The sequence below is a fragment of the Cornus florida genome, unplaced genomic scaffold, assembly GCF_030987335.1.
Source record: "Cornus florida cultivar Cherokee Brave unplaced genomic scaffold, ASM3098733v1 CherokeeBrave_3.0.0_Hap2_Chr01, whole genome shotgun sequence".
NCBI lineage: Eukaryota > Viridiplantae > Streptophyta > Magnoliopsida > Cornales > Cornaceae > Cornus > Cornus florida.
The window spans coordinates 27808269-27833150 of NW_026775571.1; the positions used below are offsets into that span (position 1 = coordinate 27808269).

The window sequence follows — 24882 nt, forward strand, 5'->3', positions numbered from 1 at the left end:
ATATGATTGGATGCTCCAGTGTCTATAATCCAAGGACTGCGAGTGGAAGACAATAGACATGTGTGTGACTGGGCAAAGGTAGCCATGGAAGATGAATTAGATGCTTGCTTATAAGACAAAAACTGAGTATACTCATCACGTGGAACAGTGACCGTATCTGATTCAGCTACGTGGTGAGATCCAGAAGCAACATCATTCAGAGAGGAGGAAACTTGATTTGCATAACTAAATGGTTTGCCAATAAGGTCCCAACAAAAATTCACAATATAATTAGAAAGGCCACAATGAGTACATTTTCGTAATTCCCTGCCACGGCCACGTCCTCCCCGTGAATCACGACCACCACATGTGGAGCGTCCCCCATAACCTCCACAGTAAGTATTATGTTCACCCTTTGAAACTACCAATGAGGAATGCTCACCACTCTGCCCATTATTCAAATTTGAGGTGTCACTTGCAAGTGTAGCGCGCTGAAGTCGCGAAAACACATCAGCAAGAGATGGAAGTGTGGGACTGCCCATAATCTATGCACGAATAGACTCATATGCTAACGACAAAATAGTAAGAAAACGGACAACATTAAAGTCCTCGCGTTGTTGTTGCATACTTCGAACATCAGCAGTAATGGACTGATACATATTCAGCTCCTCACAGACTCCCATAACTTTGGAATAATACTCTTCTATACTGTGATTACCTTGTTCAAGATTGAAGTACTACTTACAGAGCTCAGAAACACGGGTGATATTACATGTCCCAGAATACAATTGCTTCAATCTGTCCCATATCTCCTTGGCAATATCCAAATAAAGTAAAGTTGAACTGATTTGGGGTTCAATACTGGTTAACATCACAGAGATGATCTGAGCATCTTCCTTTTCCCATGCATCAAAAGAAGCATCAGTTTCCTTGAGTTTATCTTTAGTTAGATGAGTACCAAGACCTTTACATTTGAAAAAAATTGCAACAGATTTAGCCCACAGTATGTAATTCTTCCCATTGAGTTTAACGAAAGTCATGGGAGAATTAAAACTGGATGTGGGAGAAAGCAAGTCTGAACTGGACGTCATGTTGAACCCAACAAAATAGAGAAAAAAAAAATGCAGAATCTGGGCAAACGGGCCGGATCTGGTCAAACGTTCTAGATCTGGTCAAACGGGCCGGATCTGGTCAAACGGGCCGGATCTGGTCAAAAAGGTCGGATCTCTGCTATCCTGGTTTTAGTAAACCAGCGTTGGAATAGCTATCCCAGGTTTAGTAAACCAGCGTTGGAATAGCATAACCGTGTAGCCAAACACGAGTCTTCTTCTTCACACCTTCACAAACGCCGGTGAACAATACAACGGAGGCGACGGCGACCCAGTCACAAGCAACGGCCGAATCAATAAGCAGCGACCTCTGCAACTTCCGACAAAAAAAAAAACGCGAATCGATGAACCTCACCTCTGCAAATAAAGACGGTAGATGTCGGCTAGCTCGTTGACAACCAAAGAGGAGTTGCCGGCAACGACGTACGAGGCTTCAGATCTGATGACGGTGAATGAGGAACTGCCAGTGACGACAAACAAGGCAGAGAAACCAACACAACAATCGCTATTCCAATCTTATACAAGAACAACACAATTACAGACTCTCACACCCATGAATTCGTGTAGCTCTGATACCATGTTCAAAATCATGAGAGAGAAAGAGAGAGAGTGCAGACTTCTTTCTTGTATATATTTCACAGTACCCTAATAAGCCTATGTAGGCTTATATAAAGGATACAAGACTTACTTAATAACACAAGGGCCCTACCAACTATATGTAATTACATAATGACCCAACATATATATATATATATATATATATAAACATTCTAATAGTAACATAGTATTTTATATAAGCAATTTCACTAGTTTTAAAGCAATAATATAGTAAAATTGAATTACTGGATGTGTTTTCTAAGTGCATGTCCAACCTGAGTGTTGGACACATACCTTGTACCCATGTCCGAATATTGTGTGACTGAAGCAAGTAATTTACCTACTTTTGAAGAGTACATATATTATAGGTTCAAGGAAGTCATCATATTTACACTTTAACCCTTCTTTCTTTTAAAATTTCTTAAAACTCTCTAACGAAAGGATTGATTGATGCTTGGAGAGGGTGACATCTGGGATCCCACGCCCGACATTTCTAGAGGGTGGCTCCCTTTTGCGTTTGGTGATGCCTTTGGAAGGAGAGGAATAGAAGATCCTTTGATGGGGAGGAATCTTCTATTGGGGCAATAAAAAATTTTATTGTTAGCTCTCTTTTTTGATGGGTTATTGAGGAGAATTGTAAATCTATAGAGGTGATAGTTGATTTTTTTGGGCTCTTTGGGTCCTTAGGGACCATGGTCTTTTGTAGCTTCTGGGATACGTTCCCCTTTTGAATGCTTTCTAATACATATTTACTTATCAGGGGGGGGAAAAAAAAAAAAAAAAGCATGGAACATCACACAAAATCAAAATTATTGTTTTGAATATTCTGCATATAAGTGAATTAAAAATCTAAGAATTACGGAAACTTCTAAATATACATGTCTTTAGTAGACACAACCACCTCTTGGACATTTCCATGCATGTGTTAAGACAAATTTTAAACGTGTTTATAACTACCATAAATTCTTAATTTTGGACACAAGTGATAGTTTCAAGACAAGCTCATTAACGTGGACTAGTGACCTTTAGACATTGTATAGACTTTCTTTTAGAATGACAAAAAAAAAAAAAAAAAAAAAGGGTAATTGTAAGGAAATACACAAAATATGTATATATATATATATATATATATTAAAAAACAAAAGCGTGTAGAACTATTTTACTGAAGTGGGCATGGAAGGAGGAGAAGATTTCAAATTATGTGTGCATACACATATATTTCTATATATATATATACACACACACACACACATACATAAACACAAGCATACACATATGTTGATTCCTATTTATAACTTTCTCAACTCAACAGGAATGATTTAAATCATAATTTGTAGAAATTTCATGCGATCATAGAATGTAATTGTGGGTAAAGCGTTCAATGATATAAGGAATCATATCGATTATGACATGGTCACAAGGGAGCAATGGCCTAGGTGGAGATCTGGGTTGTCACGAAAGGACCACGAGGAGTGTCCCAATAGCGAAGGGGGAAATTTTCTAGTAACCTCCCACAAAAATGTGCTAATTACTTGGTGGCATGCGTTCGAATCTCTCTCTCTCTCTTGTTTGGTCCTCGTTAATTGGCCACTTTACTCCCCTTTTATACTACTTTGATCTTTAACTGTGGAAAGATTTAGGCTGAATTGTTAAGAAATTAGTTGGGGAGGATCTTTAGGAATTATCCATAGTTAGATAGTTGACTTTTTTTAAATTATGATTTATATATATTTTTTTCCTTAGATAGAATTTGTAATACACTTCTATATATATACGCCTGTAAACTATCATATATGAAAAGAGAATATCAGAATTTATTCTTTTTCACCTTCGTGTTCATGGTATCAGAGCCGCCTTCACTAGGACGGTAAATTACTCCATCGTTCTGCTGATTATCCGATAAAATCAGCAAATATTCATCTTAATTCAGGTCGTTTATACCAGAATTATAGAAGACTTATTCTTGTATTTCTCTTCGTCATTTTTGGACAATTTCTTTGGTTAAATCCGTGATGTCTGGAATCTTCATTGAGGAAGTTTCGGTCGATTCTTCAAATGCTCGGAAATCCCAGATTACTTCATCCGGTTCAGGTGACAACCCAATCCTCCAAATTACCACTCATCGGCTGAATAGACAGAATTTTCTATGGTCTCAATCCGTAAAGTTGTTCGTCCGAGGGCGGGGGTAGATTGGTTATTTAACTGGTGCAAAGCACGCCCCAAAGGAAGATGATCCAGCATATGCCGTTTGGGATACAGAAAATTCAATGAATATGTCATGGCTAAGTGAACTCCATGGAATCGGAGATAGGCCAGACATTTATGTATCTCTCCACTGCCAAAGAATTATGGGACGCAGTGAGTGAGACATACTCAGACTTAGGCAATTCTGCACAAGTCTATGAAATTAAAACAGGGATCCGAGAAACAAGGCAAGGAGATCAGACTGTTACAAAGTATTACAACATATTACAAGGTTTGTGCCAAGAACTTGACCTCTTTTATGATTTTGAATGGAAGTGTGCAGGTGATAGTGCCCAGTTCAAGAAAACAGTTAAGAAGGACCGTGTTTTTTAATTTTTGGTTGGACTCAATGCTGAGTTAGATGAAGTGAGAGGACGTATTCTAGGCAAAGAGCCACTGCCTACCACTAGAGAAGTCTTCTCAGAAGTTAAGAGGGAAGAAAGCCGCAGGTTGGTGATGATGGGAAAGAAATCTTCTAGCACTCATAGTGAGAACTCTGCACTCAATGTAACAGCCACTGAAATGGCAGCAACTGCAGTTAATCTAAAACCAACAAATCACCCACAGCGGAAGATTGAAGAGAAAACCAAGATCTGGTGTGATTTCTGTAACAAACCAAAGCACACGCGAGAAACATGCTGGAAACTACATGGAAAACCAGCAAATTGGAAGGTAGGCAGATTTGGAGGCAAGAATGGGCGTGGAATACAGGCTACTACTGAAACCGAGACATCTCCAATCAGTAAGGAGCAGCTTGATCATCTCTCCAAACTGCTGAACAAAACTCAGGTTTCAAGGGTCTTCTCAGGTTCTCTTGCCCAAGAAGGTAGCTCTTTAAGTGCTCTGACTGGTTCTTTAAATCTGGCACCTTGGATCTCTGATCACATGACTAGTTTATCACATTTGTTTAGTACATATTTTCCAAATTCTGGTCACTTAAAAATTCATATTGCTGATGATACTTTGTCTCTAGTTGCAGGAAAAGGTTCTATAGTAGTCTCAGAAAACCTTGTTTTAAAATATGTCCTCCATGTGCCTAACCTTTCATGCAATCTTTTATCAGTTAGTAAACTCACCAAAGATTCTAACTGTGTTGTCAAATTTCTTGATTCTCACTGTGAATTTCAAGACCTGTTCTCGAGGAAGATGATTGGCAGTGCTAGGATGGTTGATGGACTCTATTATTTTAATAATGAAATCTTCAAGAGTGGACAAGCTCAAGCTGCAAGTAGTAGTGATATTTCTATTTCTGTTAAAAGTCAAATAATGTTATGGCACTATAGGTTAGGCCATCCCAGTTTCTCTTACTTAAAACATTTGTTTCCATCCCTGTTCAAAAATTTAAATCCTTTGGTATTTCAAAGTGAATCTTACCAATTATCAAATCATCATCGTGTTTCTTATCCTCTAAGAAGCACGGACACGGATACGGGACACGGATACGACACGACACGGACACGGCGACACGGCAAATCCAAAAAAATTAGGACACGGACACGGCGAATAGTGTATATATATATATATATGATGTAGTACTTTAAAAATTACCGAGTGTTACTATTTTTCATCAACCTCACAATGGAAAATATATACAAATCATAACTTATAACTAATAAACTATAAAAGAACAATGTTGCAGAGTTATAAAACCAAATAAAAAACAAGATATTAGAATAATAACTAGTATCATTTAATCATCATTGCAACTTTACTCCAAATACAAAAGCATAGACTGAAAGGACTATTAACATTCATGATTGTTTAACATTCAGGACTGTACTGTTAGCACTTAACATTCACAAAAACCTAAAGGCTAGTCCCAAAAAAGATACAAAAACAAGTCAGTGTATTATCATCTATTCCCATCCATCATTTGACCTAGGACTTTACCATTTACAATACCAAAAGGGTAGTCCAAAACAAAAAAAAAAAGAACATATCAGCATTCATCTATTGTTGTTCATCATCAATTGTCTCATGAATCTCATCATCATTAACACTTCCATCATCGGTAAATAATACCGCCTCTAATTCTGGCTCATCAAGTGAGAGGTTTGCAACCTCAAGCACCCCAACATCACCAAATGAATCAAATGCATCTCCTGCAATATCCCACATCTTAGTTCGTCCTTCATTGTACTGTGGGGTTCTCCTTGACAGAAGACGGAGATTACTATGAATGAAAACCAAATCTTCAGCCCGTTGTGGCGCCATCTTGTTCCTTCTCAATGAGTGAATAAAAGAATAAGTACTCCAGTTCCTCTCACAACATGAGGAGGAAGAAGGCTGGACAAGCAACTTCAAAGCTAACTCTTGAAGCAAGGGACCATATGAACCATGTACAACCCACCAACTTTTAAGATCCATGGTATATCTATCACATATAGAATCACTCTCCCCAAATTCCCCCGAGTTTGATGAAAAATTAGCATACTCCAATTGGACTTTTGAACGCTCTTGTGGGTCACTAAAGTATTTTTTAAGGCACCTTGTTCTCTCTCTTGAGACCTCTAAATCCTTGTGTGGTGGAACTCGACTTTGGTCTTCACTAAGCCACACATCACTATAGTACCTACAATAAATAAGAGAATGCATTTAATTCATAATTTAATTTCCTTAATTCTAAACTAAGATTAAAACTTCTTTAGCTTACAAATTAATATCTAATGATTTACCTTGGATTTAGTGAATGTGCCAAGCAATGAAGCGGAGTATTGTTCTTGTTCCAACGAGCTACAAGTATCCCATGCACCACTTCATAAAAGGAAGAACTTTCACTTTGTCGCTTTCTTTCATACCTATATATTGCCATCTTCACTTTTTCAATCATTGTATCCCACATATCATAAACTAAGTGAAGACAAGGCTTATCGGTATCACAAGCCCTTAGCATGTCATAAATAGGTGAAGTAAAGGAAAGGATATAATCAATCTTTCCCCACCATTGTTCATCCAACAGCTTCTCTCTCACATAATCGGCCTTTCCTACATCATCCTCCTTATAGCAAGTCCACTTGTCACTTATGACCATTGCTTGGAGACCACCTTTTATAAGTTTAAATCTTTTCATCATCACAATAACAGAAGCAAAGCGTGTCTCTGCAACTGAAAGCAACTTCAAGCTGACAAACTCATTGAAAATAGCTAATCTCATTGAATGGTTCATGATGAAATTCTTTATTTTTGTAACCTCATCAGCATAATCAAGAATCCAACCACACTCTGCATATGCAATTTCATTCTTTTCCACATTTTTTGCAGCACAAATATTTTTGAGGGCAAGATTAAGAGTATGGACCACACAAGGTGTCCAAACAATGTGAGGGAATTGCCCTTCAATTAGTTGTCCAGCAGCCTTGCAATTTGGGGCATTGTCTGTAATTACTTGGATCACATTTTGGGGGCCAACCTCATTTATGACTTCCTTCAACAAATTGGAAATGAAAAACTTGTCTTTAATTCCACCGGAACAATCAACAGCTTTCAAAAACATGGGACCTCCTTCTGTCATAGCCATAAAATTAATTAAAGGCCGCCTTTGTGGATCACTCCAACCATCACTTGCAATGCTAACACCCTTTGCCTTCCATGTACTCCTAATTGGTTGCAATAATCTATCAATATTTGCCTTTTCTTTTTGAAGTAGAGTGGTTCTCAATAGATTATAACCCGGAGGCAAATAACCTGACAGAGGATTATTTGCAGCATAGTTGTATGAACTCACATAATACGGGTTTCTTGCTAGATGAAACGGCAATCCTGCGGAATAAAACATCCTAGCAATCTCTGAGTGCAATTGTTCCCGAGCCTCATTATTAAATGCCTTCCCAATGGCACCCCCACTTGCCTTTCTTTTCTTTGGTACATAAGCCTCCTGAGTGAGACTAGTAGTACCACCCAATGATGCACTAGACGGCGGCAAAGGAACTTTTTTTGGTTTAGAATTTTTAAATCTCAATTCGGCTTCTTCAATTGCTTTTTGCATTTCTGCAATATTCTGATATGTGACTTTTGGACATATACGAATACCCATACCAGTGTTCTGCAACAAGTGGGCTTTAACTCTTGTATAAGACCCCCTGAATTCGTTATTACAAAAGTGGCATTTGAATAAAAAATTTCCTCCTCCACCACCAATTTTTTCTAATTGTGTGACATAGTTCCAAAGTGGTTTGTTATCATCTTGTTCGAATTGAGGAGTACAACTAGCAACTGATGTAGACAATGACATGTCTAATTCCCTAGACATAAAAAGAAAAGAAAAAAAATCCATACTTACAGCAGTCAGCAAAGAAAGAACAGTCAGCAAAGAAAAAATAAATTCCTATTTGCTACAGATTCATAAGTCATATGCAATAGCTGAAATTAAATCAAAGATGAAATCCAATTCATTTACAGGTCAATAAGTCACGACTCACACAAGCTAAAATTTAAAGCAAGAATAAAGACAACAGAGAAGAAGAAGAAGAAGAAGCAGAAGAAAGAAATTAGGAAAGAAATTAAGGTCTGTAAAAAAAGAAAAATACCAGAAAAGAAGAAGACGGGTTTGTGAACTGGGGTTAGTGGAGGGGGGGGGGGGGGAGGAGAGAGAGAAAAGAAAAAGAAAGAATTTGGGGTTTTGAAAAAGGAAAACAAAAAACAAAAAATAAAAAATAGATGAAGAAGAAAGAAACTGGGGTTAGTGAAAAACGGGGAAAAAAAAAAACAAAGGAGAGAGAAAAGAAAAAGAAAGAAACTGGGGTTTTGAAAAAGGAAAACGAAAAAAAAAACAAAAAAAAAATAGATGAAGAAGAAAGAAAGAATCTGGGTTTGTGAAAAAGGAAAAAGAAAAAAAAAATGAAGAAGAAAGAAAGAAACTAGGGTTTGTGAAGAAAAAGAAAGAAAAGAGGAAGGAGGAGGAAGAAAAGAGAGGAGAGAGAGAGAGAAAGAGAGAGAGAGAGACTGACCTGGAGGCTGGAAGGAGTCGCTTTGATCTGCAGCAGGAAGTTGCAGAGCTTCGTCGTCAGTTTGAGAGAGCACAACCCCCGTCCTTTGAATCTGATCTTGTCATAGTGTAATGACTGCCTTAAATATCTATCTCTTTTGTTTAAAATTACATATTAACCTTGAAAGTTTAAAATTATTATGTTCTGACCACATAAGTAAGTAAATAACTTTATATATTTGTACTTTAACCCAACTTTCTTTTAAAAATTATCTTTTAAACCCCCAAAAATAAGACACGCGTGTCGGACACACACCCTGGCGTGTCGGACGCGTGTCCGTGCCGTATCCGTGCCGTGTCCAATCCGTGTCCGAAAATTTTTAAAAAATAAAAAATTCCAGACACGCTTTTTGCCGTGTCCGACACGTGTCGGGCCGTGTCCGACGCGTGTCCGTGTCCGACACGGATTCTTTGCCTATTTCGGAGTGTCCGTGCTTCCTAGCTTATCCTTCTCATTTATATCAAGCATCCAAACCATTTTATTTGATTCATAGTGATGTGTGGGGGCCTTCTCAGGTTACTAATGTGACTGGAACTAGGTGCCTCATCACTTCATTGATGACCATACTAGAGTGTGTTGGGTATATCTTTTGAGAGAAAAATCTGAGGCTGCAAGAGTGTTTAAAGAGTTCTACGCCATAATTGAAAACCAGTTTCAAACCCGGATTCAAGTATTTAGAACTGACAACGAAAAAGAATTCTTTAACTCTATTCTTGGTGATTTTTTGAAAGAAAAGGGTATTTTCCATCAGTTCACTTGCTTGGATACCCCACAGCAAAACAGGATAGCTGAGAGAAAAAACCACCATTTACTCGAGGTTGTTAAGGCAATAATGTTCACTATGGGGGTTACTAAATATCTATGGGGTGAGGCTGTTCTTACAGCTTCATACTTGATCAACAAAATGCCAACGAGGGTGTTGAAACTTGAGACGCCCCTAAATAGCTTGCTGTCAGTTTTTCCTCATATTAGGATCTTCACCTCATTACCTCTTAAAGTGTTTGGATGCACTGCTTTTGTACATGTTCATACACGGGATCGTTTAAAACTTGATCCTAGGGCTGAAAAGTGCGTGTTTGTTGGGTACTCTCCTAAACAAAAAGGGTATAAATGTTATAACCTCACCTCTAAAAAATTCTTTGAGAGTAACTTATCAAAAAAAAAAAATTCTTTGTGAGTATGGATGTGACTTTTTTTGAGACTCTAACTCTATTTCACCAAAAATACTCATTATGGGGAGAGAAATGAGAGGGAAGACCATTTTTGGGAAGTATTGGGCTCTTTTCCATTGCTGAGTGTTTCACCAAACTCTACCTTGCCTGCTGAACCCACTATTTTAACCTCTCTGAAGCCTATTGAGTCAAACATTATAGACTACACTTCAGGGGGAGAACCACTTCAAATCCAACCTCAATCTGAGCTCCTTGTTTACTCTCGAATAAGGAAGGATCAAAATAAAGAGCACCAACCTACTACCTGCTAAGAAAATTCTCCGGATAAAGGCAACTTGAATGAAACAGGTATTTCAGTCTCTAATCCATCTTTAATTCCTGAAACCAACAATGAAGAGAGCCTTTCTCATGACCTTGATATTCCTATTGCACTTAGAAAGGGTACTCGCTCTTGTACCATGCATCCTATTGCTAAATATGTGTCCCACCATAGATTGTCTCCAAATTATAGAGCTTTTACCACTAATCTCTCTGGTGTTTCAATTCCTAGAACTATACAGGAGGCCTTGAATCTTACTGAGTGGAAGGCAGCAGTTATGGAAGAGATGAGGGCTCTTGATAAGAACAAAACTTGGGAGATTGTTGAGTTTCCAAGGGAGAAGAAGACCGTAGGCTGCAAATAGGTGTTCACGGTCAAATATAAGGCTGATGGTAATATTGAGAGATACAAGGCGAGACTCGTAGCTAAAGGTTTCACCCAAACATATGGAATAGATTACCAGGAAACCTTTGCCCTGGTGGCAAAGGTAAATTCCATATGGGTGCTGTTGTCTCTTGCTACAAGCTTGAGTTGGCCATTGCAGCAGTTGTATGTAAAGAATGCATTCTTAAATGGTGAGCTAGAGGAAGAAGTGTTTATGAATCTACCACCAGGATTTGAAAATGATTATGGAGCTGGAAAGGTGTGTAAATTGAAGAAATTGTTATATGATTTAAAACAATCACCCATAGCATGGTTTGATCGCTTCACTAAAGCTATCAAGGGTCATGGATATCGTCAAAGTCAGGCTGATCACGCTATGTTCTACAAACATTCAAGTGATGGTAAGATAGCCATAGTTATTGTTTATGTGGATGACATAATCTTGACCGGAGATAATAAAAGAGAATTAGAGGATTTGAAGTCTTTTCTTGCAAAGGAATTTGAGATAAAAGATCTTGGAGCTTTGAAATACTTCATAGGAATGGAATTTGCCAGAACCAAGAGACAGATATTTGTCTCTCAAAGGAAGTATGTGTTGGATTTACTTATGGAAGCAGGTTTACTTGGCTGCAAACCAGTGGAAACACCGATGGAGCCCAATTTAAAGTTATAGGCAGCAAGTGCAGAAAAAGTGGTGAACCGAGAGCAATTCCAAAGACTGGTTGGAAGACTCATTTATCTTTCACACACTCGACCAGATATTGCCTTTGCAGTGAGTGTAGTGAGTCAATTTATGCACTCACCAGGAGAAGAACTCTTTGAGGCAATCTACCGGATTCTCAAATACCTTAAGGGATCACCTCGAAGAGGTTTGTTGTTTGAAAACCACGGCCATCTAAGGATTGAAGCCTATAACGATGCTGATTGGGCAGGTAGTGTGACGGATAGAAGGTCTACTTCAGGTTACTATACTTATGTTGGTGGAAACTTGGTAACTTGGATGAGCAAGAAACAAACCGTTGTAGTAAGGAGTAGTGCAGAAGCTGAGTTCAGAGCAGTTGCTCATGGAATTTGTGAACTTTTGTGGCTGAAAAGATTACTTGAAGATCTTAAAATCTCAAGTCCGATGCCTATGAAGCTTTACTTTGATAATAAAGCTGCAATCAACATAGCTCACAATCCTGTCCAACATGATAGGACTAAGCATGTGGAAGTTGATCGACATTTTATTAAGGAGAAATTGGAAGGAGTGATATGTATGCCCTATATTCCTACAGGAGAACAGGTAGCAGATATCCTCACTAAAAGATTATTGAAGGGGAAATTTGACAATCTTACATGCAAGCTGGGAATGCAAGACATTTTTTCGAGCCAGCTTGAGGGGGAGTGTGGAAAGATCTAGGCTGAATTGTTAGGAAATTAGTTAAGGAGGATTTTTAGGAATTATCCAAAGTTAGATAGTTGACTTTTTTTAAATTATGATCTGTATATATCTTTTCCTTAGATAGAATTTGTAATACACTTCTATATATATAGGCCTGTAAACTAACATATCATATATGAAAAGAGAATATCAAAATTTACTCTTTTTCACCTTTGTGTTCATTAACAAGGACTGAGGAGCAAAAGAGCTCACCGATGGTCAATATGCTTGCCAGCTAGGTCATTCTTAAGGGAAGGAGTGGATATCATTTGAAGGCTCAAGGTAAAGTGACCAGCTATTTTGGGTAAAGGAGGTGACATATTTAGCGTGACTATGGCTGGGAGAGGACATTCATTAAATGTGATGACTTTTGGGAGATTTCTTCTCTCTCACTTTCTTTGCGGCAGGTCAAGGGATACTTGCATCATCTGGAACACAACACAACCCCGCCATAATCCTCGAATCTCAAACACCAAGCCAATAAATTTGACCCTCCATTGCCTCACAGATAGCTTTTGTGGTTGTTTACGACCTCCTTGATTTGTCCTCTAGGTTTATCGTTAGAGAGGAACTCCTTAATAGCCTTCTTTTCATCCTCAAGGCTTATTAGTAGGAGGAACTCTTTGAGGTTCTTCTTTTCATCCTCAAAGATTATCAATAAAGAGGAATAGCTAAAGGTTCTTTTCATCCTTAAGATTTATCCATAAAGAGGAACCCCTCAAGGGCTTTTAACAATGGGAGGTCTCACAACTCTAGTCCTCTCCCATTCGAGAATTATCTGTAGAGAGGAAGCATTCATGTTTATATGCCATCCTCGAGGCTTATTCGTAGGGAGGTCTCCGTTTATGAGGAATATGACCTTGCTGGATTGAGGATCCCCATGTGGAGCGTCTCTCTTGGCTTCCTCTTTCAGCTGCACCTGATTCACCCAAGGCAAGATTAAAATTCTTAACCAAGCATAGCCACTGCAAGCGGCCTTGAGGACGCTACCGCGATGGGTAACAGGGAGATCTAAAAAGAGGATGAGTGCCTTTTTTCTCATCGATGTTGCTAATGAGTCAATTGGGTCGATGCCATGTGGAGGGTGGCACCGTTATGTGTTTGGTGATGCTTATGGAGGGCGCGGAATAGAAGATCTTTTGATGGAGAGGAATCTTCCATCGGGGCTCTGAAGTTCTCTATGATTTTCTCTCTTTTTTAGTTGGTCCTTGGGAGATATTGTAAATCTTTAGGGTAGCTAGTTGATTTTTTGGGTTCTTAGGGCCCTATTTGGTCCTTGTGTAGCTTTAATGGGATGCGTTCCCCATTTGAGCACTTTCTAGTACAATATTACTAATCAAAAAAAAAAAAATTTGCCATGTGGCCTATCTGCACTAAGGAGCAGTAGACTGCCCACCAAAAATTAGATTTATTTGCCATTAAGTAATAATTCTCATACTTATCAAAAAAGAAAAAAAAATTTGTAGTGATTCTCATGCCTTATATAATTTTTATATAGAATATGTATTATATCAGTGTCATTGTCATGTCCCTCTCCTACTTTTTTTATGATTCCTAGTATTTATGTGTCCCTATCATGTCATTCATATATCTTTATAGCTTCTTAGATAAAAATCATCAGAACATATTAATTCACTGCCTAAAAAAATTGATTCAGCAGTGAGTCAGTGATAAACTACCATCATTCTTCACCATGTCAAACATGTCAATTGACCACTCCAAGGAACAGCTCATTAGCTCAAGCTTGATTCATTTGGTTAATTAACTTAACAAGTGAATCTTTATTTGAGATCAAAATTGGCTAAATCGTTACAAAATTACAACGATCATCAGCTCATGGTTACGAGTCCTCACTAGTTGAGTCTCATTCACAAACCTTAACAAGCTGAGTTAAGGATGTCCGGCCTTGACTCATAGTAAAGAAGTCTAAATGAATTTTTTTTATAAGTAAAAGAAGTCTAAATGATAATAATTTACAATCAAGTGAACGTGAATGAGCTCTGAATTGAGTCGAGCACAAGCTGTTTAGGTTCATTTGTAGCTTATGCAACTCATATTGACAACTCCTGGGTTTTACTGGGCTCATTTGGATAGCATAACTGCTTCATAAGCTGTGAGTCTGTGACTCCATGCCTTAGTATTTTGAAAATGTTTATTGTTTACTTCTGGTCACAGGTAGATTTAGTTTAACTAGGAAATTGCTACGGGATGTGGGGTTAATTATTCATGGCATACTGATATTTAAAATTATTGGAGCTAAAATATGGAAGTTGTATGGTTAATGGTCAAATGGATCAACCACAATAGGAGGGGTTAAAATGAGGAGACAAGTGTATGTATCATTTGATAGTTGAAACTTTGAATTATCTAGTAGAAGGTGAGATAAATAAATCATTTCTTTGAAATGAAGATATTCTCATTCTCTTCAAAATATGCATCTTATCATAAATTTGAAGCAACCCAGCAGGATGTGGGGTTATGTCACCCTTAATATGGTGACTCCCATATGTATATCAATTATTTGAAAACGTATGATATCAATAATTATCATTTACAGTTAATATGTACAGAAATGTCTAAAAATTAGAAAATACTTGTTAGGAGCATTATGCCATCTTTGATGCTACTTGATGTTCAGCATACTAACAGCTTAACATCATCGTGTACATATAAGTAATCCTAGGGTATTGACCACCAAGCTAATGAAAACCAATTATTGCATTTCTTCTCCAGATCAGCATGATAGTGTACAAGAAAAGTCAAAAGTTCAAAACACCTATTAGTTCACCACAGTGTTGTTAAAGACACGCCTAGGCTCGAGGCGCAGGTCTAGCTCCTGTTGTCATCCTAGGCTTACTAATGTTTACTAGGCGCGCGCCTCGGTTACACCTCGTCCTATTTGTCTAGGTGCACTAGGCGCACCTCGCTATTTTTTGTTTTTTTTCAAATGATTGTTCTATCCCTTAAGCCAAAAAGGGTACTTTTGGCAACTTAATAAACAAATAAGAAATCCTAAGCATATCAGAGAAGGATCTTTTGTTCAAAAGAATAAACAAATAAGAAAGTCGAAGACCGAACATAGAAAGTGAGACTGTGAGAGCAACGACAAAACCCTAGTGGCAGAGACGAATGACGAAGACATGTCAGTTCTTTCTTCTTCTCCTCTCTTCTCCTCTACTCCTCTCTTCTCATCTTTGTTTACTTCTTTCTCTCCGTCTAGTTCTCTTATCTCATCTTGGTTTTTTTTTTTTGGTTCTATTTTTTTCTCCTTTCTCTTCTTTAACACTTTCTCTCTTTTCTCATCTACTTCTCTATCTTCATCTACTTCTTTTGTCACAGCATCTTTTTTTTTCTTTTTTGGCTCTATTTTTTTTTCTTTTCTTGTTAACAGTTTTTTTTTTAATAGATTTATTTCTTTTTGTACTCTGTTTTGCCTTTCAAGAAAACAAATTTGTGCTATATTTTATGGTTCTTGAATACTTATATAGTTGATAGATTTACTTTTTTATATTTGATATTAATTTTTAGAATATTGATATGTGACTTGTGAGAGATGAATGCTATTATGGTAGTTTAAAAATTCAATTGTGCACCTCACTTCACTCAAGCGCGCGCCTAAGCTCCAAAGGATTTCTAGCGCCTTGAGCCTTTAATAACACTGGTTCACCAATTATATGGATACACAGGCAGAACAAGATTCCAATAGAAAATTTACAGCCTTAAGTTACATATCAGGGCTATCAAATGCAATAAAACTGTGTACCTGTCCAATCAATTCATCTGCATCTTCTGTTTAACACGGTTGAAAACCTAACAAACTTGATTTAAAATTTTGCTATATTTCTTTTATTTTCTTTTCTTTTCTTTTCTTTTTTATAAGTGCATTTTTTTTTCTCCTCTAAAACGCACTTAACCTGCTCTCTCTCTCAATTCTCATGAACTAAACAAGAATAAAAGTGGTCTATGCAATCATGTTTATTCAAATATGAGTTCACTTCAAGTGTGTCTGTGTGTCTAAGTTATGTAGAATATACAGAGACATACATATATGTAAATCTATGTGCTATATATTTGCATTTGATGCATCGTGTCCATAGTATACACTGTAGGTTAATCAAACTAAGACTATGTAATAAGAAGTGCGGAGCTTGATAGTAGTGTACATCTTACCACGTGTTCACAGATCCACCTTACCCAAATTTTTATTGGGGAAATTTTGGCAATTTCACACTTGTTATGAAGCCTCTAAGAGTCTAGTGGGGCCGGTTGTTGATGACTGAATTCTCTCTAATTCCCTTTGCTTTTTATCTGTGAATCTCAGTGACTCTATAGAAGGAGCCCTAGTTTTGAGTGAACCACATGGATATGGTGTTCTTGTTTTATTTTTTTTTTGTTAGTTTTTGTAACTCATAGATCCTAGATTAGGGTTGTTTTTCATGACCCTATCTACACATGTACACATACACACCACAAGAAATAGAACAGGGACAACATATACAACATGCAGTCAAATAAGAACAAGTTAGGGTTCGATTTAAGCCTAGATCTATACATTTCTAAGCAGAATACGAGCAATTACTTTGGAATATTTTTAATCAAAGGAAGAAATTTACAAATGATAATCTTTTCAGATAATACCAAAAATACTTTTCAGACTAATATGGAGTAAATCGCAACAGAAATGGAAAGATTAGCGAATGGCGATGTGGTGAGGTTAGTTACCGAAATTTTTGCCGACGATACAGTGCCAAGTTGGACCATGCTTCTTATCGAACTCCTTCTTTATATACTCTGCAACATCCTTCTCCACATTATGCTTCTCAAACGCCTATACATGGATACATATGTATATACACATCACAAAAAGGAGCAATCAGCGTTCTCATACAATGAATTGGAAGGAATTTTTAGAGAGAGAAAGTAGAGAGATAGAGGAGGGGAGAGGGGGTACGGCGATGGCAATGTCGATGGCCTCCTTCTGCACGTCGTCCTTCATATCGGCGCTCTTGACAATGACTTTCTTGCCGGTCGGCGGTGGAGACGCCGCCGACGAGGGCTTCCGATCGTCTGAGGTGGACTTGGGGATCGGACCTCGGGCTCCGATTCTCTTCGCCTCCTCACTCATTTTAGTTGTGTTTTTTTAGTCAATTTGATTTAATTTGGTAAATAATAGTGGAGCTTTCTTTCACAGTGTAGAACTGAAAGGATAGTGGTCTGTAGAGCTCTCTCTCTTCCTTCTCTCTGTCTGGTGTGGTATTGCCTGGCGAGTTTTGTTATTTATGTGATGGAAGTGACAGTACGTTCTCTGTAGGAAATGTCTCCATTTTCAATTTTTTTTTTTTTTTTTGCCCTTTTTTTGTGTGTGTGTGTGAGAGAGAGAGAGTGGGGAGACTACGTGTCGCCCAATGATAAATATACACGTATTCTTAAATTGAAAATTAAGAAATTTACGCCCTATTACACATCATTGATCCTTCTTAATATGCCTTACATTAGTGACGGGAAGATTGACAATAACACCTTACTGGCTGCCCAAAAAACATCTTTGACAATAACATCTTACTAGCTGCCCAAAAAATATCTTTAAAAAAATCTTTATGGGGCTCTCACTGGATTGGTTAGTGAGAAGTAATAAAAAAAATTTAACAATTGAGTTAAATTCATATTTATTAAATGTTTAATATATACAAATAATTTTAGTATATAACATATTTATTATTTAATTAATTAATTTTTACTCCATGGGTTTCAATTAATTGAAATTTGAACAATTCCAAAAGAAAGAACAAAAACTTAAAAAAGATTAAAAACTTAGGAAAATGGTTTAGAACATAATAAGAACTACAGACTAGTTTGGTATGGTGGAATAAATTAGAATGAAGGTGAGAATGAATGTGAGAATAGTCATTCTGTTTTTGTTTAAAGGTGGAATGATTTTGATGGAATGACCATTCTCCAAAAATAGTAAGGAATGATGATTCCAACTTTAAAATTGACACCAAACACGAAAATGGAAAAAAAAATCATTCCATTCCACTTTCTTTTATTCCATTCCACTCCACCAAATTAGCCCTACGAGAACGATGCAAATATATATAGAGAGAAATATACATATATATTATATATTTGTTAATTTTGCTTGCTTTGGGGCAAACATTAGTAACCTTATTGCCTTGATTTTCTTGACACATATTTGTGTAACTGAAGATTTAGAATTTAAGGTTAGGAGAGTAAGATTTACCTTGTGGTGCAAGAATTAAAGTGGTTCAATTCATACAATTCGAAAGTTTCAATTTGAAAATTTTCTTAAGGTAGGTAATCCTAATAACCTATAATTATATGATTTTGTCTAAGTAACATGTTCTGTATACATACTTTAATTTTTGTAATTTTTGTTGAATTATTTTAAAGTGAGGTTATTTTGCATTTTAATTTTATTTTAATTTCAATTAAAAGGTAAAGTTAAATTGTATAATAATATACTCTGTATAATATATTGTATAAAGTATAACGTATAGAGTGGTATTCAGACATATGGTAAAACAAAAGTAAGTTTCTTTCTTGACTTGCTGACTTGATGATGACAAGGCTATGTTGGAGGAGTAGTATTAATCACCACCGTTAGATGCTTACTAGACGTCGTCTAGTGAGAAAGTAACTGAAAGGTTTTTTTTCCCCTCACGCAGAGCAACTCCAAGATTATTATAGGTGATCGAGCTCTCCCAGATGTGTTATTAAAACTGAAAGGTATTTGATTATCTTTTTTCTTTGATTCTTTCTTAATCCTTGAATTTTCACCTCTTTTCATTGATTAGGACATATCACTTCTTTTTCTTTTTCTTTTCCTTTCATAAACAAAAAACTTGTATCACTTCTTCTTAAACTATCTCATTAAATATTGTGTTTCATGGGTTTTTCAAATAAGTTGATCAAGCCCTAAGGCAAGGTGATGTATTATCCCCCTATTTTTTGTAATTGTAATGCGTGTATTTTCCTTTATCCTTAATAAAAGTATTCAAGGCAACCCTACCTTCAAATTCCATTGGAGATGTAAAAATCTCTCTTTCACACCTCATTTTTTGCTGACGGTCTATTGATCACATCTCATTCTAATCCACCTCAATCCAGATCATCAAGAATGCACTTGACCTTTTTTGTTCAATCTCAGGTTTTGGCATTAACCAGTCCAAAAGTAACATTTTCTTTTCAGGTATTAACCGTCACTTGAAGCCAACATTCTAACCATTTTTAGGTTTGAAAAAGGCTTTCTACCCATCAGATATTTTCGGCAGATTGAAACCTCCTGATTACGAAGAACTGAATTAAAAAGTCACTAGCAAAATAAGGAATAGGGCTAGCATATTATTATTTTTTGTTGGGAGAGTACAACTTATCGAATTGTGTTACGCAGTGTGCCGATTTTTTGGGCTTCAAAGTTTATTCTTCCTGTCAATGCATTAACTGAACTAAATTGCACCATTAGGAAATTCATATGGATAGGTCAGAAACTCAAAAAGTGTGCTGCTAATGTTTCATAGTCTGTTGTCTGCTCGCCTAAGTCTACTGGAGGAATTTGTATTCCACACATTCAAACATGGAACAAAATAGACATTATGAGATAACTGTGACAAATTTTATCACCAGATCACTTATCTTTTTGGGCACAATGGGTAAGGAATTACCTTATTAGAGAAAAATGCATTTGGCTCCTGAAAACACCACATTAATGCTCATGGAATTGGTGTAAGCTACTTTAGCTCTGACCTGCCATCAAGCCCTTTGTCAAGGTAGAAAATGGCAATGGCATAAACACTAATTTTTGGATTGATAAATGGAGTTCTATTAGTCCATTACAAGGCCTCACTTCAAATGAATAAATTTAGAACTCATTTTTTATCCCAACACAATGATCAGCTCTTTCATTAATGACTCTTAATGGACTTGTCTCCTGCCATATTAACCATTATCCCTCAGCTCAGATATCCTAATATCCTACCAATTCCCATCCCCAACTAATAAGACAAAATCAAGTGCATCTTTTGTTTGGTAGGGATAAGGTCACTCTTTTTAAGGCTGAGAGTGGCATGGGAGTTAGGAGTTTCCACAACATTGTTCAAATAAGCAAATGTGTTCTGTAGCGGGACTTTTTGCATTTGAAAAAAGTTTTGCGAGTTAGATGGTTTAGGGATAAATATGTTAAGAGAGCCAATTTTGGAGTTTGATTGTTAGACCTACTAATTCAGTAGCTTGGAAGGCAATCTTGTCGGTTAGAGACCTCATGTTACAACACTTGAGATTTCAAGTTAATAATGGTACTGCTTTAAGTTTTTTTTTTTTTTTTTTTCCCCATGGTTTAATGGGGTATCTTTACAATAAAAGTTTGGTCCTAAAAGACTTTTTGATGTTGGTTCTCAATTTGCACACTCTCAGTGTCCTTTGGAACTCTGGTAGATAGGTTGTCCCAACTTCTTAGCATGCAAAAATTGGATATTGTTTGAACAGAGTTGTTAATCAAATAGATGAGGATGTTATGGTATGGTATAATGGAAAATTTTCTTTTAAAGTAGCAATGATGATTTGTAAATAGGAAGGAGTTAAAGTTCCTTGGCATACTCTAGTTTGGAATGGTTACAAAACTAAAATCTCTTTTTTGGTAGTTCAGTTTTGCGACATATCAACAATTTTTTTTAAAATTTAAGAAGAAGGGGGTCTCACCATCACCGCAGTTTGTCATAATTGCTACTGTGGGGAGGACTCTAATGATCACTTTCTCGACATGCAACTATGCTAGTCAAGTTTGTAATTGGTTCATTCACTTATGCAAGTGGGATGGCTTACATGATCTTCATTCTTTGGTTGCAGTCACTCAATGGTTCATTAATACTTTTGCGGATTCTTATATGAAGAGTTGGGTTTCAAGATGTTTTTTACGGTAATCCTATCGAGTTTATGGTCTCATATGAATAGGAAAATACATGGTGGTCTCTAACCTTTATTGTGACGGCCCAAGTTTTGCAACCCGGTGTGTTAGTGATGATCCGAGAGTTGACCCGATAATGGATTCGAAATACGGAAGCGAAAGATGAAAAGTGTCCTCTAGAGATGTACGTCATCCCTAAGTCATCAAAATGACTCCACATGAAGCCATGCAACTCAAATGAGCTAAGTAATGAAGCAAGAATGTCAAACCTAAAAAGAAATGAACTAAGGGTAAAATGGTCATTTCAAACTAAAATGGATGCCACCGTGCACACCATTGGAAAGACAACGAGAAATGAATGAAGTTGGACGCAAGAATCACCTGATTCGGAGTCCGGACGAAAAAGATACAAAAATGGAACAAAGAGGCATCATCCAAATTAGGAGATCCCACAACCCTATCTCACTAAAACTGAAATAACTCTTATTACAGTTGGAGTGTTGGTTTGTGGTTAGTATCATTAGAAAGCTAACTTTAAGCTCTTGAACTTAGAATCAAGAATGACCTGATTTGGATTTAAAATGAAAGAGATATGACCTTCTGAAGTTGATGCAAGAGAACTGTCCAAAGGAAACTGAAAAGGGAAGGTTCCAAGGAGGATCGGTCGACCGACGGCAAGAACCAGCTGACCGAAACCCGATCATCAGCCGACCGAACCCCAATTGTCAGCCGGCCGAAATGACCTTTTTCACTAAAGAGGCTACTGGAATGGATTCTCAAGATGTGTCAGCCGGCTGATGGCTCTCATCAGCCGACCCGACCGACGTAATAGACAGCAGCAAAAGTTGCTGCTACAATGCATGGGAAAGAACTCGGTCAAAAACTAATGCTATGCATGCATCTCATATGATCCAAACATGTTTTAAAACATTTCCTAGCCTCATACAAGCATCCATAACATGCTAAAATAAAGAGGAACTTTAAATCATACACCCATGCATGTATTTTTCATAAAAATTCAAAAAATTGCCCAAAAATAGGTCAAAAGTTGAAACTTAAGAGTTTTGTGAAATGTGGACATGCACGCAAACGTAAAAAGACATTTAAGACGAGTCCCAATGGTCCGCGGCCTCAAAATATCCCCAATGCAAAATATGACATCTCAAACCTCAATTTTCCATAAAATTGCCTTAAAATGCAATAAAGGAAACCAAAATGCAAAACCTAAAACAAATTGGTGTTTGGCCCTCGGCCACACCTCATACATGGTTAATGAGACCCTATGAAAGGAAAAGAATAAAATTTCCACACCCGATGCAAACATGGTGAAGCAAATAGCTTGACATTTCTCAATACTTCCATAATAAACTTTGAAAGTGAAAATGCATAGAATGCAAATTAGATAACATTGGCCTATGGCCTCATCTCATACATGTCAAATACATTGTAAAGAGTTTACTCATGTACACATTACATATTCAGAATCAAATATACACATTTTAACATATAAGATTACAAGTGGCATTTCAAGCCAACCTTTACAAGAACGGAACCTTCAAGTCCATAAATCGTCCAAGCATAATGAGAATCTCAACCTTGATTCCTGTACCTGAAAAATATCCCCGATAACTTTGGAGTGGGTAACATAAAGCTACTCGTAGAAGATGAGCATGCAAGGACCTAACATTTTACAAGATTATCACATTAATGTGAAGCAATTCAAAAGGGTCATGCCACTTAACGTCTAAGTCAAAGGTGAGACCCAAGGAACATCCTACATCACATCGTTCATACAATTTAAATAACATAGAAGCATGTTATACAAGGCAACAAGACATAGATTCTCAAAGTTATTAACTTGAAATCTAAACTGCGAAAACAATTAAAGTGGGTCATGCCACTTAACGTCTATGTTTCAAATGAATCTATAGGATCATTCCTAAGTTACATTTGAACAATATAGCATAGATGTACTTAACAACATCAAAATTTGCAATGATTCATTAGAAATCACAATACCTAAATGTACTTAACAACATTAAAACTGCGATGATTCATTAAAACCATAAAGCATAAATGTACTTAACAACATTAAAACCTGCAATGATTCATTAAAAATCATAATGCATAAATGTATTTAACAACATTAAATCGTTAATAACCAAAACCACAAGTCACAATTAAACATTGATTGTCAACTTGGAATTGAATGCGGAATCAAATAGTGGGAGACTTGGACATTAAATCTTGGATAATGCCAAGACCTAAACGGTTATTTCGGGCACTAACCTGCTGGGAATACCACCCTAGTGTGCACTATAAAATAGAGAGAACTCATACCTCCCGTACTAGAGCCAAACTTTAGCCATATCTCTGTAACAATGTCCCAAGTGAAATAAGTTAACAACTTATATACGAAATATATAAAGTACGAAATCATATTCTATGCACAAGTAGGTTGAAACCACATAATACATGATCTAAATCCACAACTACTATGGGATGACAAATGTCGAATCTTCAGAGTGCGATTTGTTACACGCTATAATAATATCACATGTCGAATCTTCAGAATGCGATTCGTTACACGCTATAATAACATTACATGTCGAATCTTCAGTGTGCGATTCGTTACACGCTATAACAATATAATTCAACATTGAAAACATAAACTTATAAATCCATTACAGTCTAAAACATTGTTTTAAACATACTACCAATGTCAACACATGATTAAATCACTAACGCAATAAAATGAAAATTAATTAAATAAACTAATTAATTTCTCTATGTTTCAAATCCCAATCAAATGATCCCTAATTAATCCATGTTATACAACATAACTTGATCATTACATATATCAACTTAAAAACTTAATTGGGCCATTGGAACAATAAAATGGAATTTAATTAAATCATAATAATCAAATCCTTAAATTCTAAAACCACATCAAATGGTCCCTAATTAATATATGCTCCTAGTCATCATAAATATCAAGTTAAAAACTTAATTAAGCCAATTGAACTATTAAATAGATTTTAATTAATCATTTTAATTAAAATCTCTAAATTTTTAAACTTATCCAAATACTCTCAAATTAAAGTATGTTAAAGAATATGCTAAGACTTAATTTAATAGCATATCACAAGTTTATTTCATGCAAGGTATGACCATAAGAATTAAACTTTCATAAAAGAAAATTATTAAATAAAAAGTGCAATTCTTATTCAAATAATCCCAATTTAATATATGTTAACAAATATACCAAAGCCTAATTTTCTAGCATGCCACAATTTAATTCTAAGTTGTATATCATCATGAGAATTAAATCTTAACCATACAAAATAATTAAATTAAATTCTAGAACTTAAACCATAACATGCATACAAGTTGTATAAGCTTCTAAAATCATCAATACAACATTAATATAAATCTAAGACACCCCCACCTCAATTTGAGATAAAAATCTCAAAAGCCACCAAAATGAAACCACTCCAAATTCGACGATATTTTGGGTTTTGTCGGGGACAACACGGTGAACAAGAACCCCAAGGAAGCCCCATCAAAATCACAACTTGACTTCAAATTCGAACTCAAAAAATGGCCAAAATGATATTTCAATCGGTAGAATCGAAGGCCTCGCCATGGCAAACATAAAACACTAAGGCACAATGGCGTTTTACTGAAGGGAAGAGGCTCAAAAGAGGAGAGAGAAGGTGGCAGCCCATGGCTAGCATGGAATCCATCCAA

At 36.5% G+C, this 24882-nt stretch overlaps 2 protein-coding genes across 3 annotated transcripts in view; both read right to left on the reverse strand.

The window, feature by feature from the left end:
* Window positions 1-17525, reverse strand: part of LOC132294056 (uncharacterized) — a 28813-nt gene extending 11288 nt beyond the window's left edge. For both annotated transcript variants that reach the window (XM_059791786.1, XM_059791778.1), the window contains exons 1-2: window positions 17164-17525; window positions 16935-17040 (exon numbers count right to left, since the gene is read on the reverse strand). In XM_059791786.1, the coding sequence (XP_059647769.1) occupies window positions 16935-17040; window positions 17164-17337 (280 nt within the window). In that variant the 5' untranslated portion in view covers window positions 17338-17525. The remainder of the gene's footprint in view (window positions 1-16934; window positions 17041-17163) is intronic.
* LOC132294045 (uncharacterized) lies at window positions 2808-16928 on the reverse strand. The gene is made up of 2 exons (XM_059791768.1): window positions 6605-16928; window positions 2808-6501 (listed from the first exon to the last, which is right to left on the reverse strand). Exons 1-2 carry the CDS (start codon window positions 8200-8202, stop codon window positions 5880-5882), a joined length of 2220 nt encoding a protein of 739 aa, XP_059647751.1. The 5' UTR covers window positions 8203-16928; the 3' UTR covers window positions 2808-5879.
* Window positions 17526-24882: the final 7357 nt, after the last annotated feature.

Bases quoted from the DNA above. Each gene is read 5' to 3' on its own strand.
- LOC132294045 (XM_059791768.1), bottom strand. From the start codon at position 8,202: ATGGATTTTTTTTCTTTTCTTTTTATGTCTAGGGAATTAGACATGTCA. The intron at 6,502-6,604 runs GTAAATCATTAG...TATTTATTGTAG, and splicing joins GCACATTCACTAAATCCAAG to GTACTATAGTGATGTGTGGC.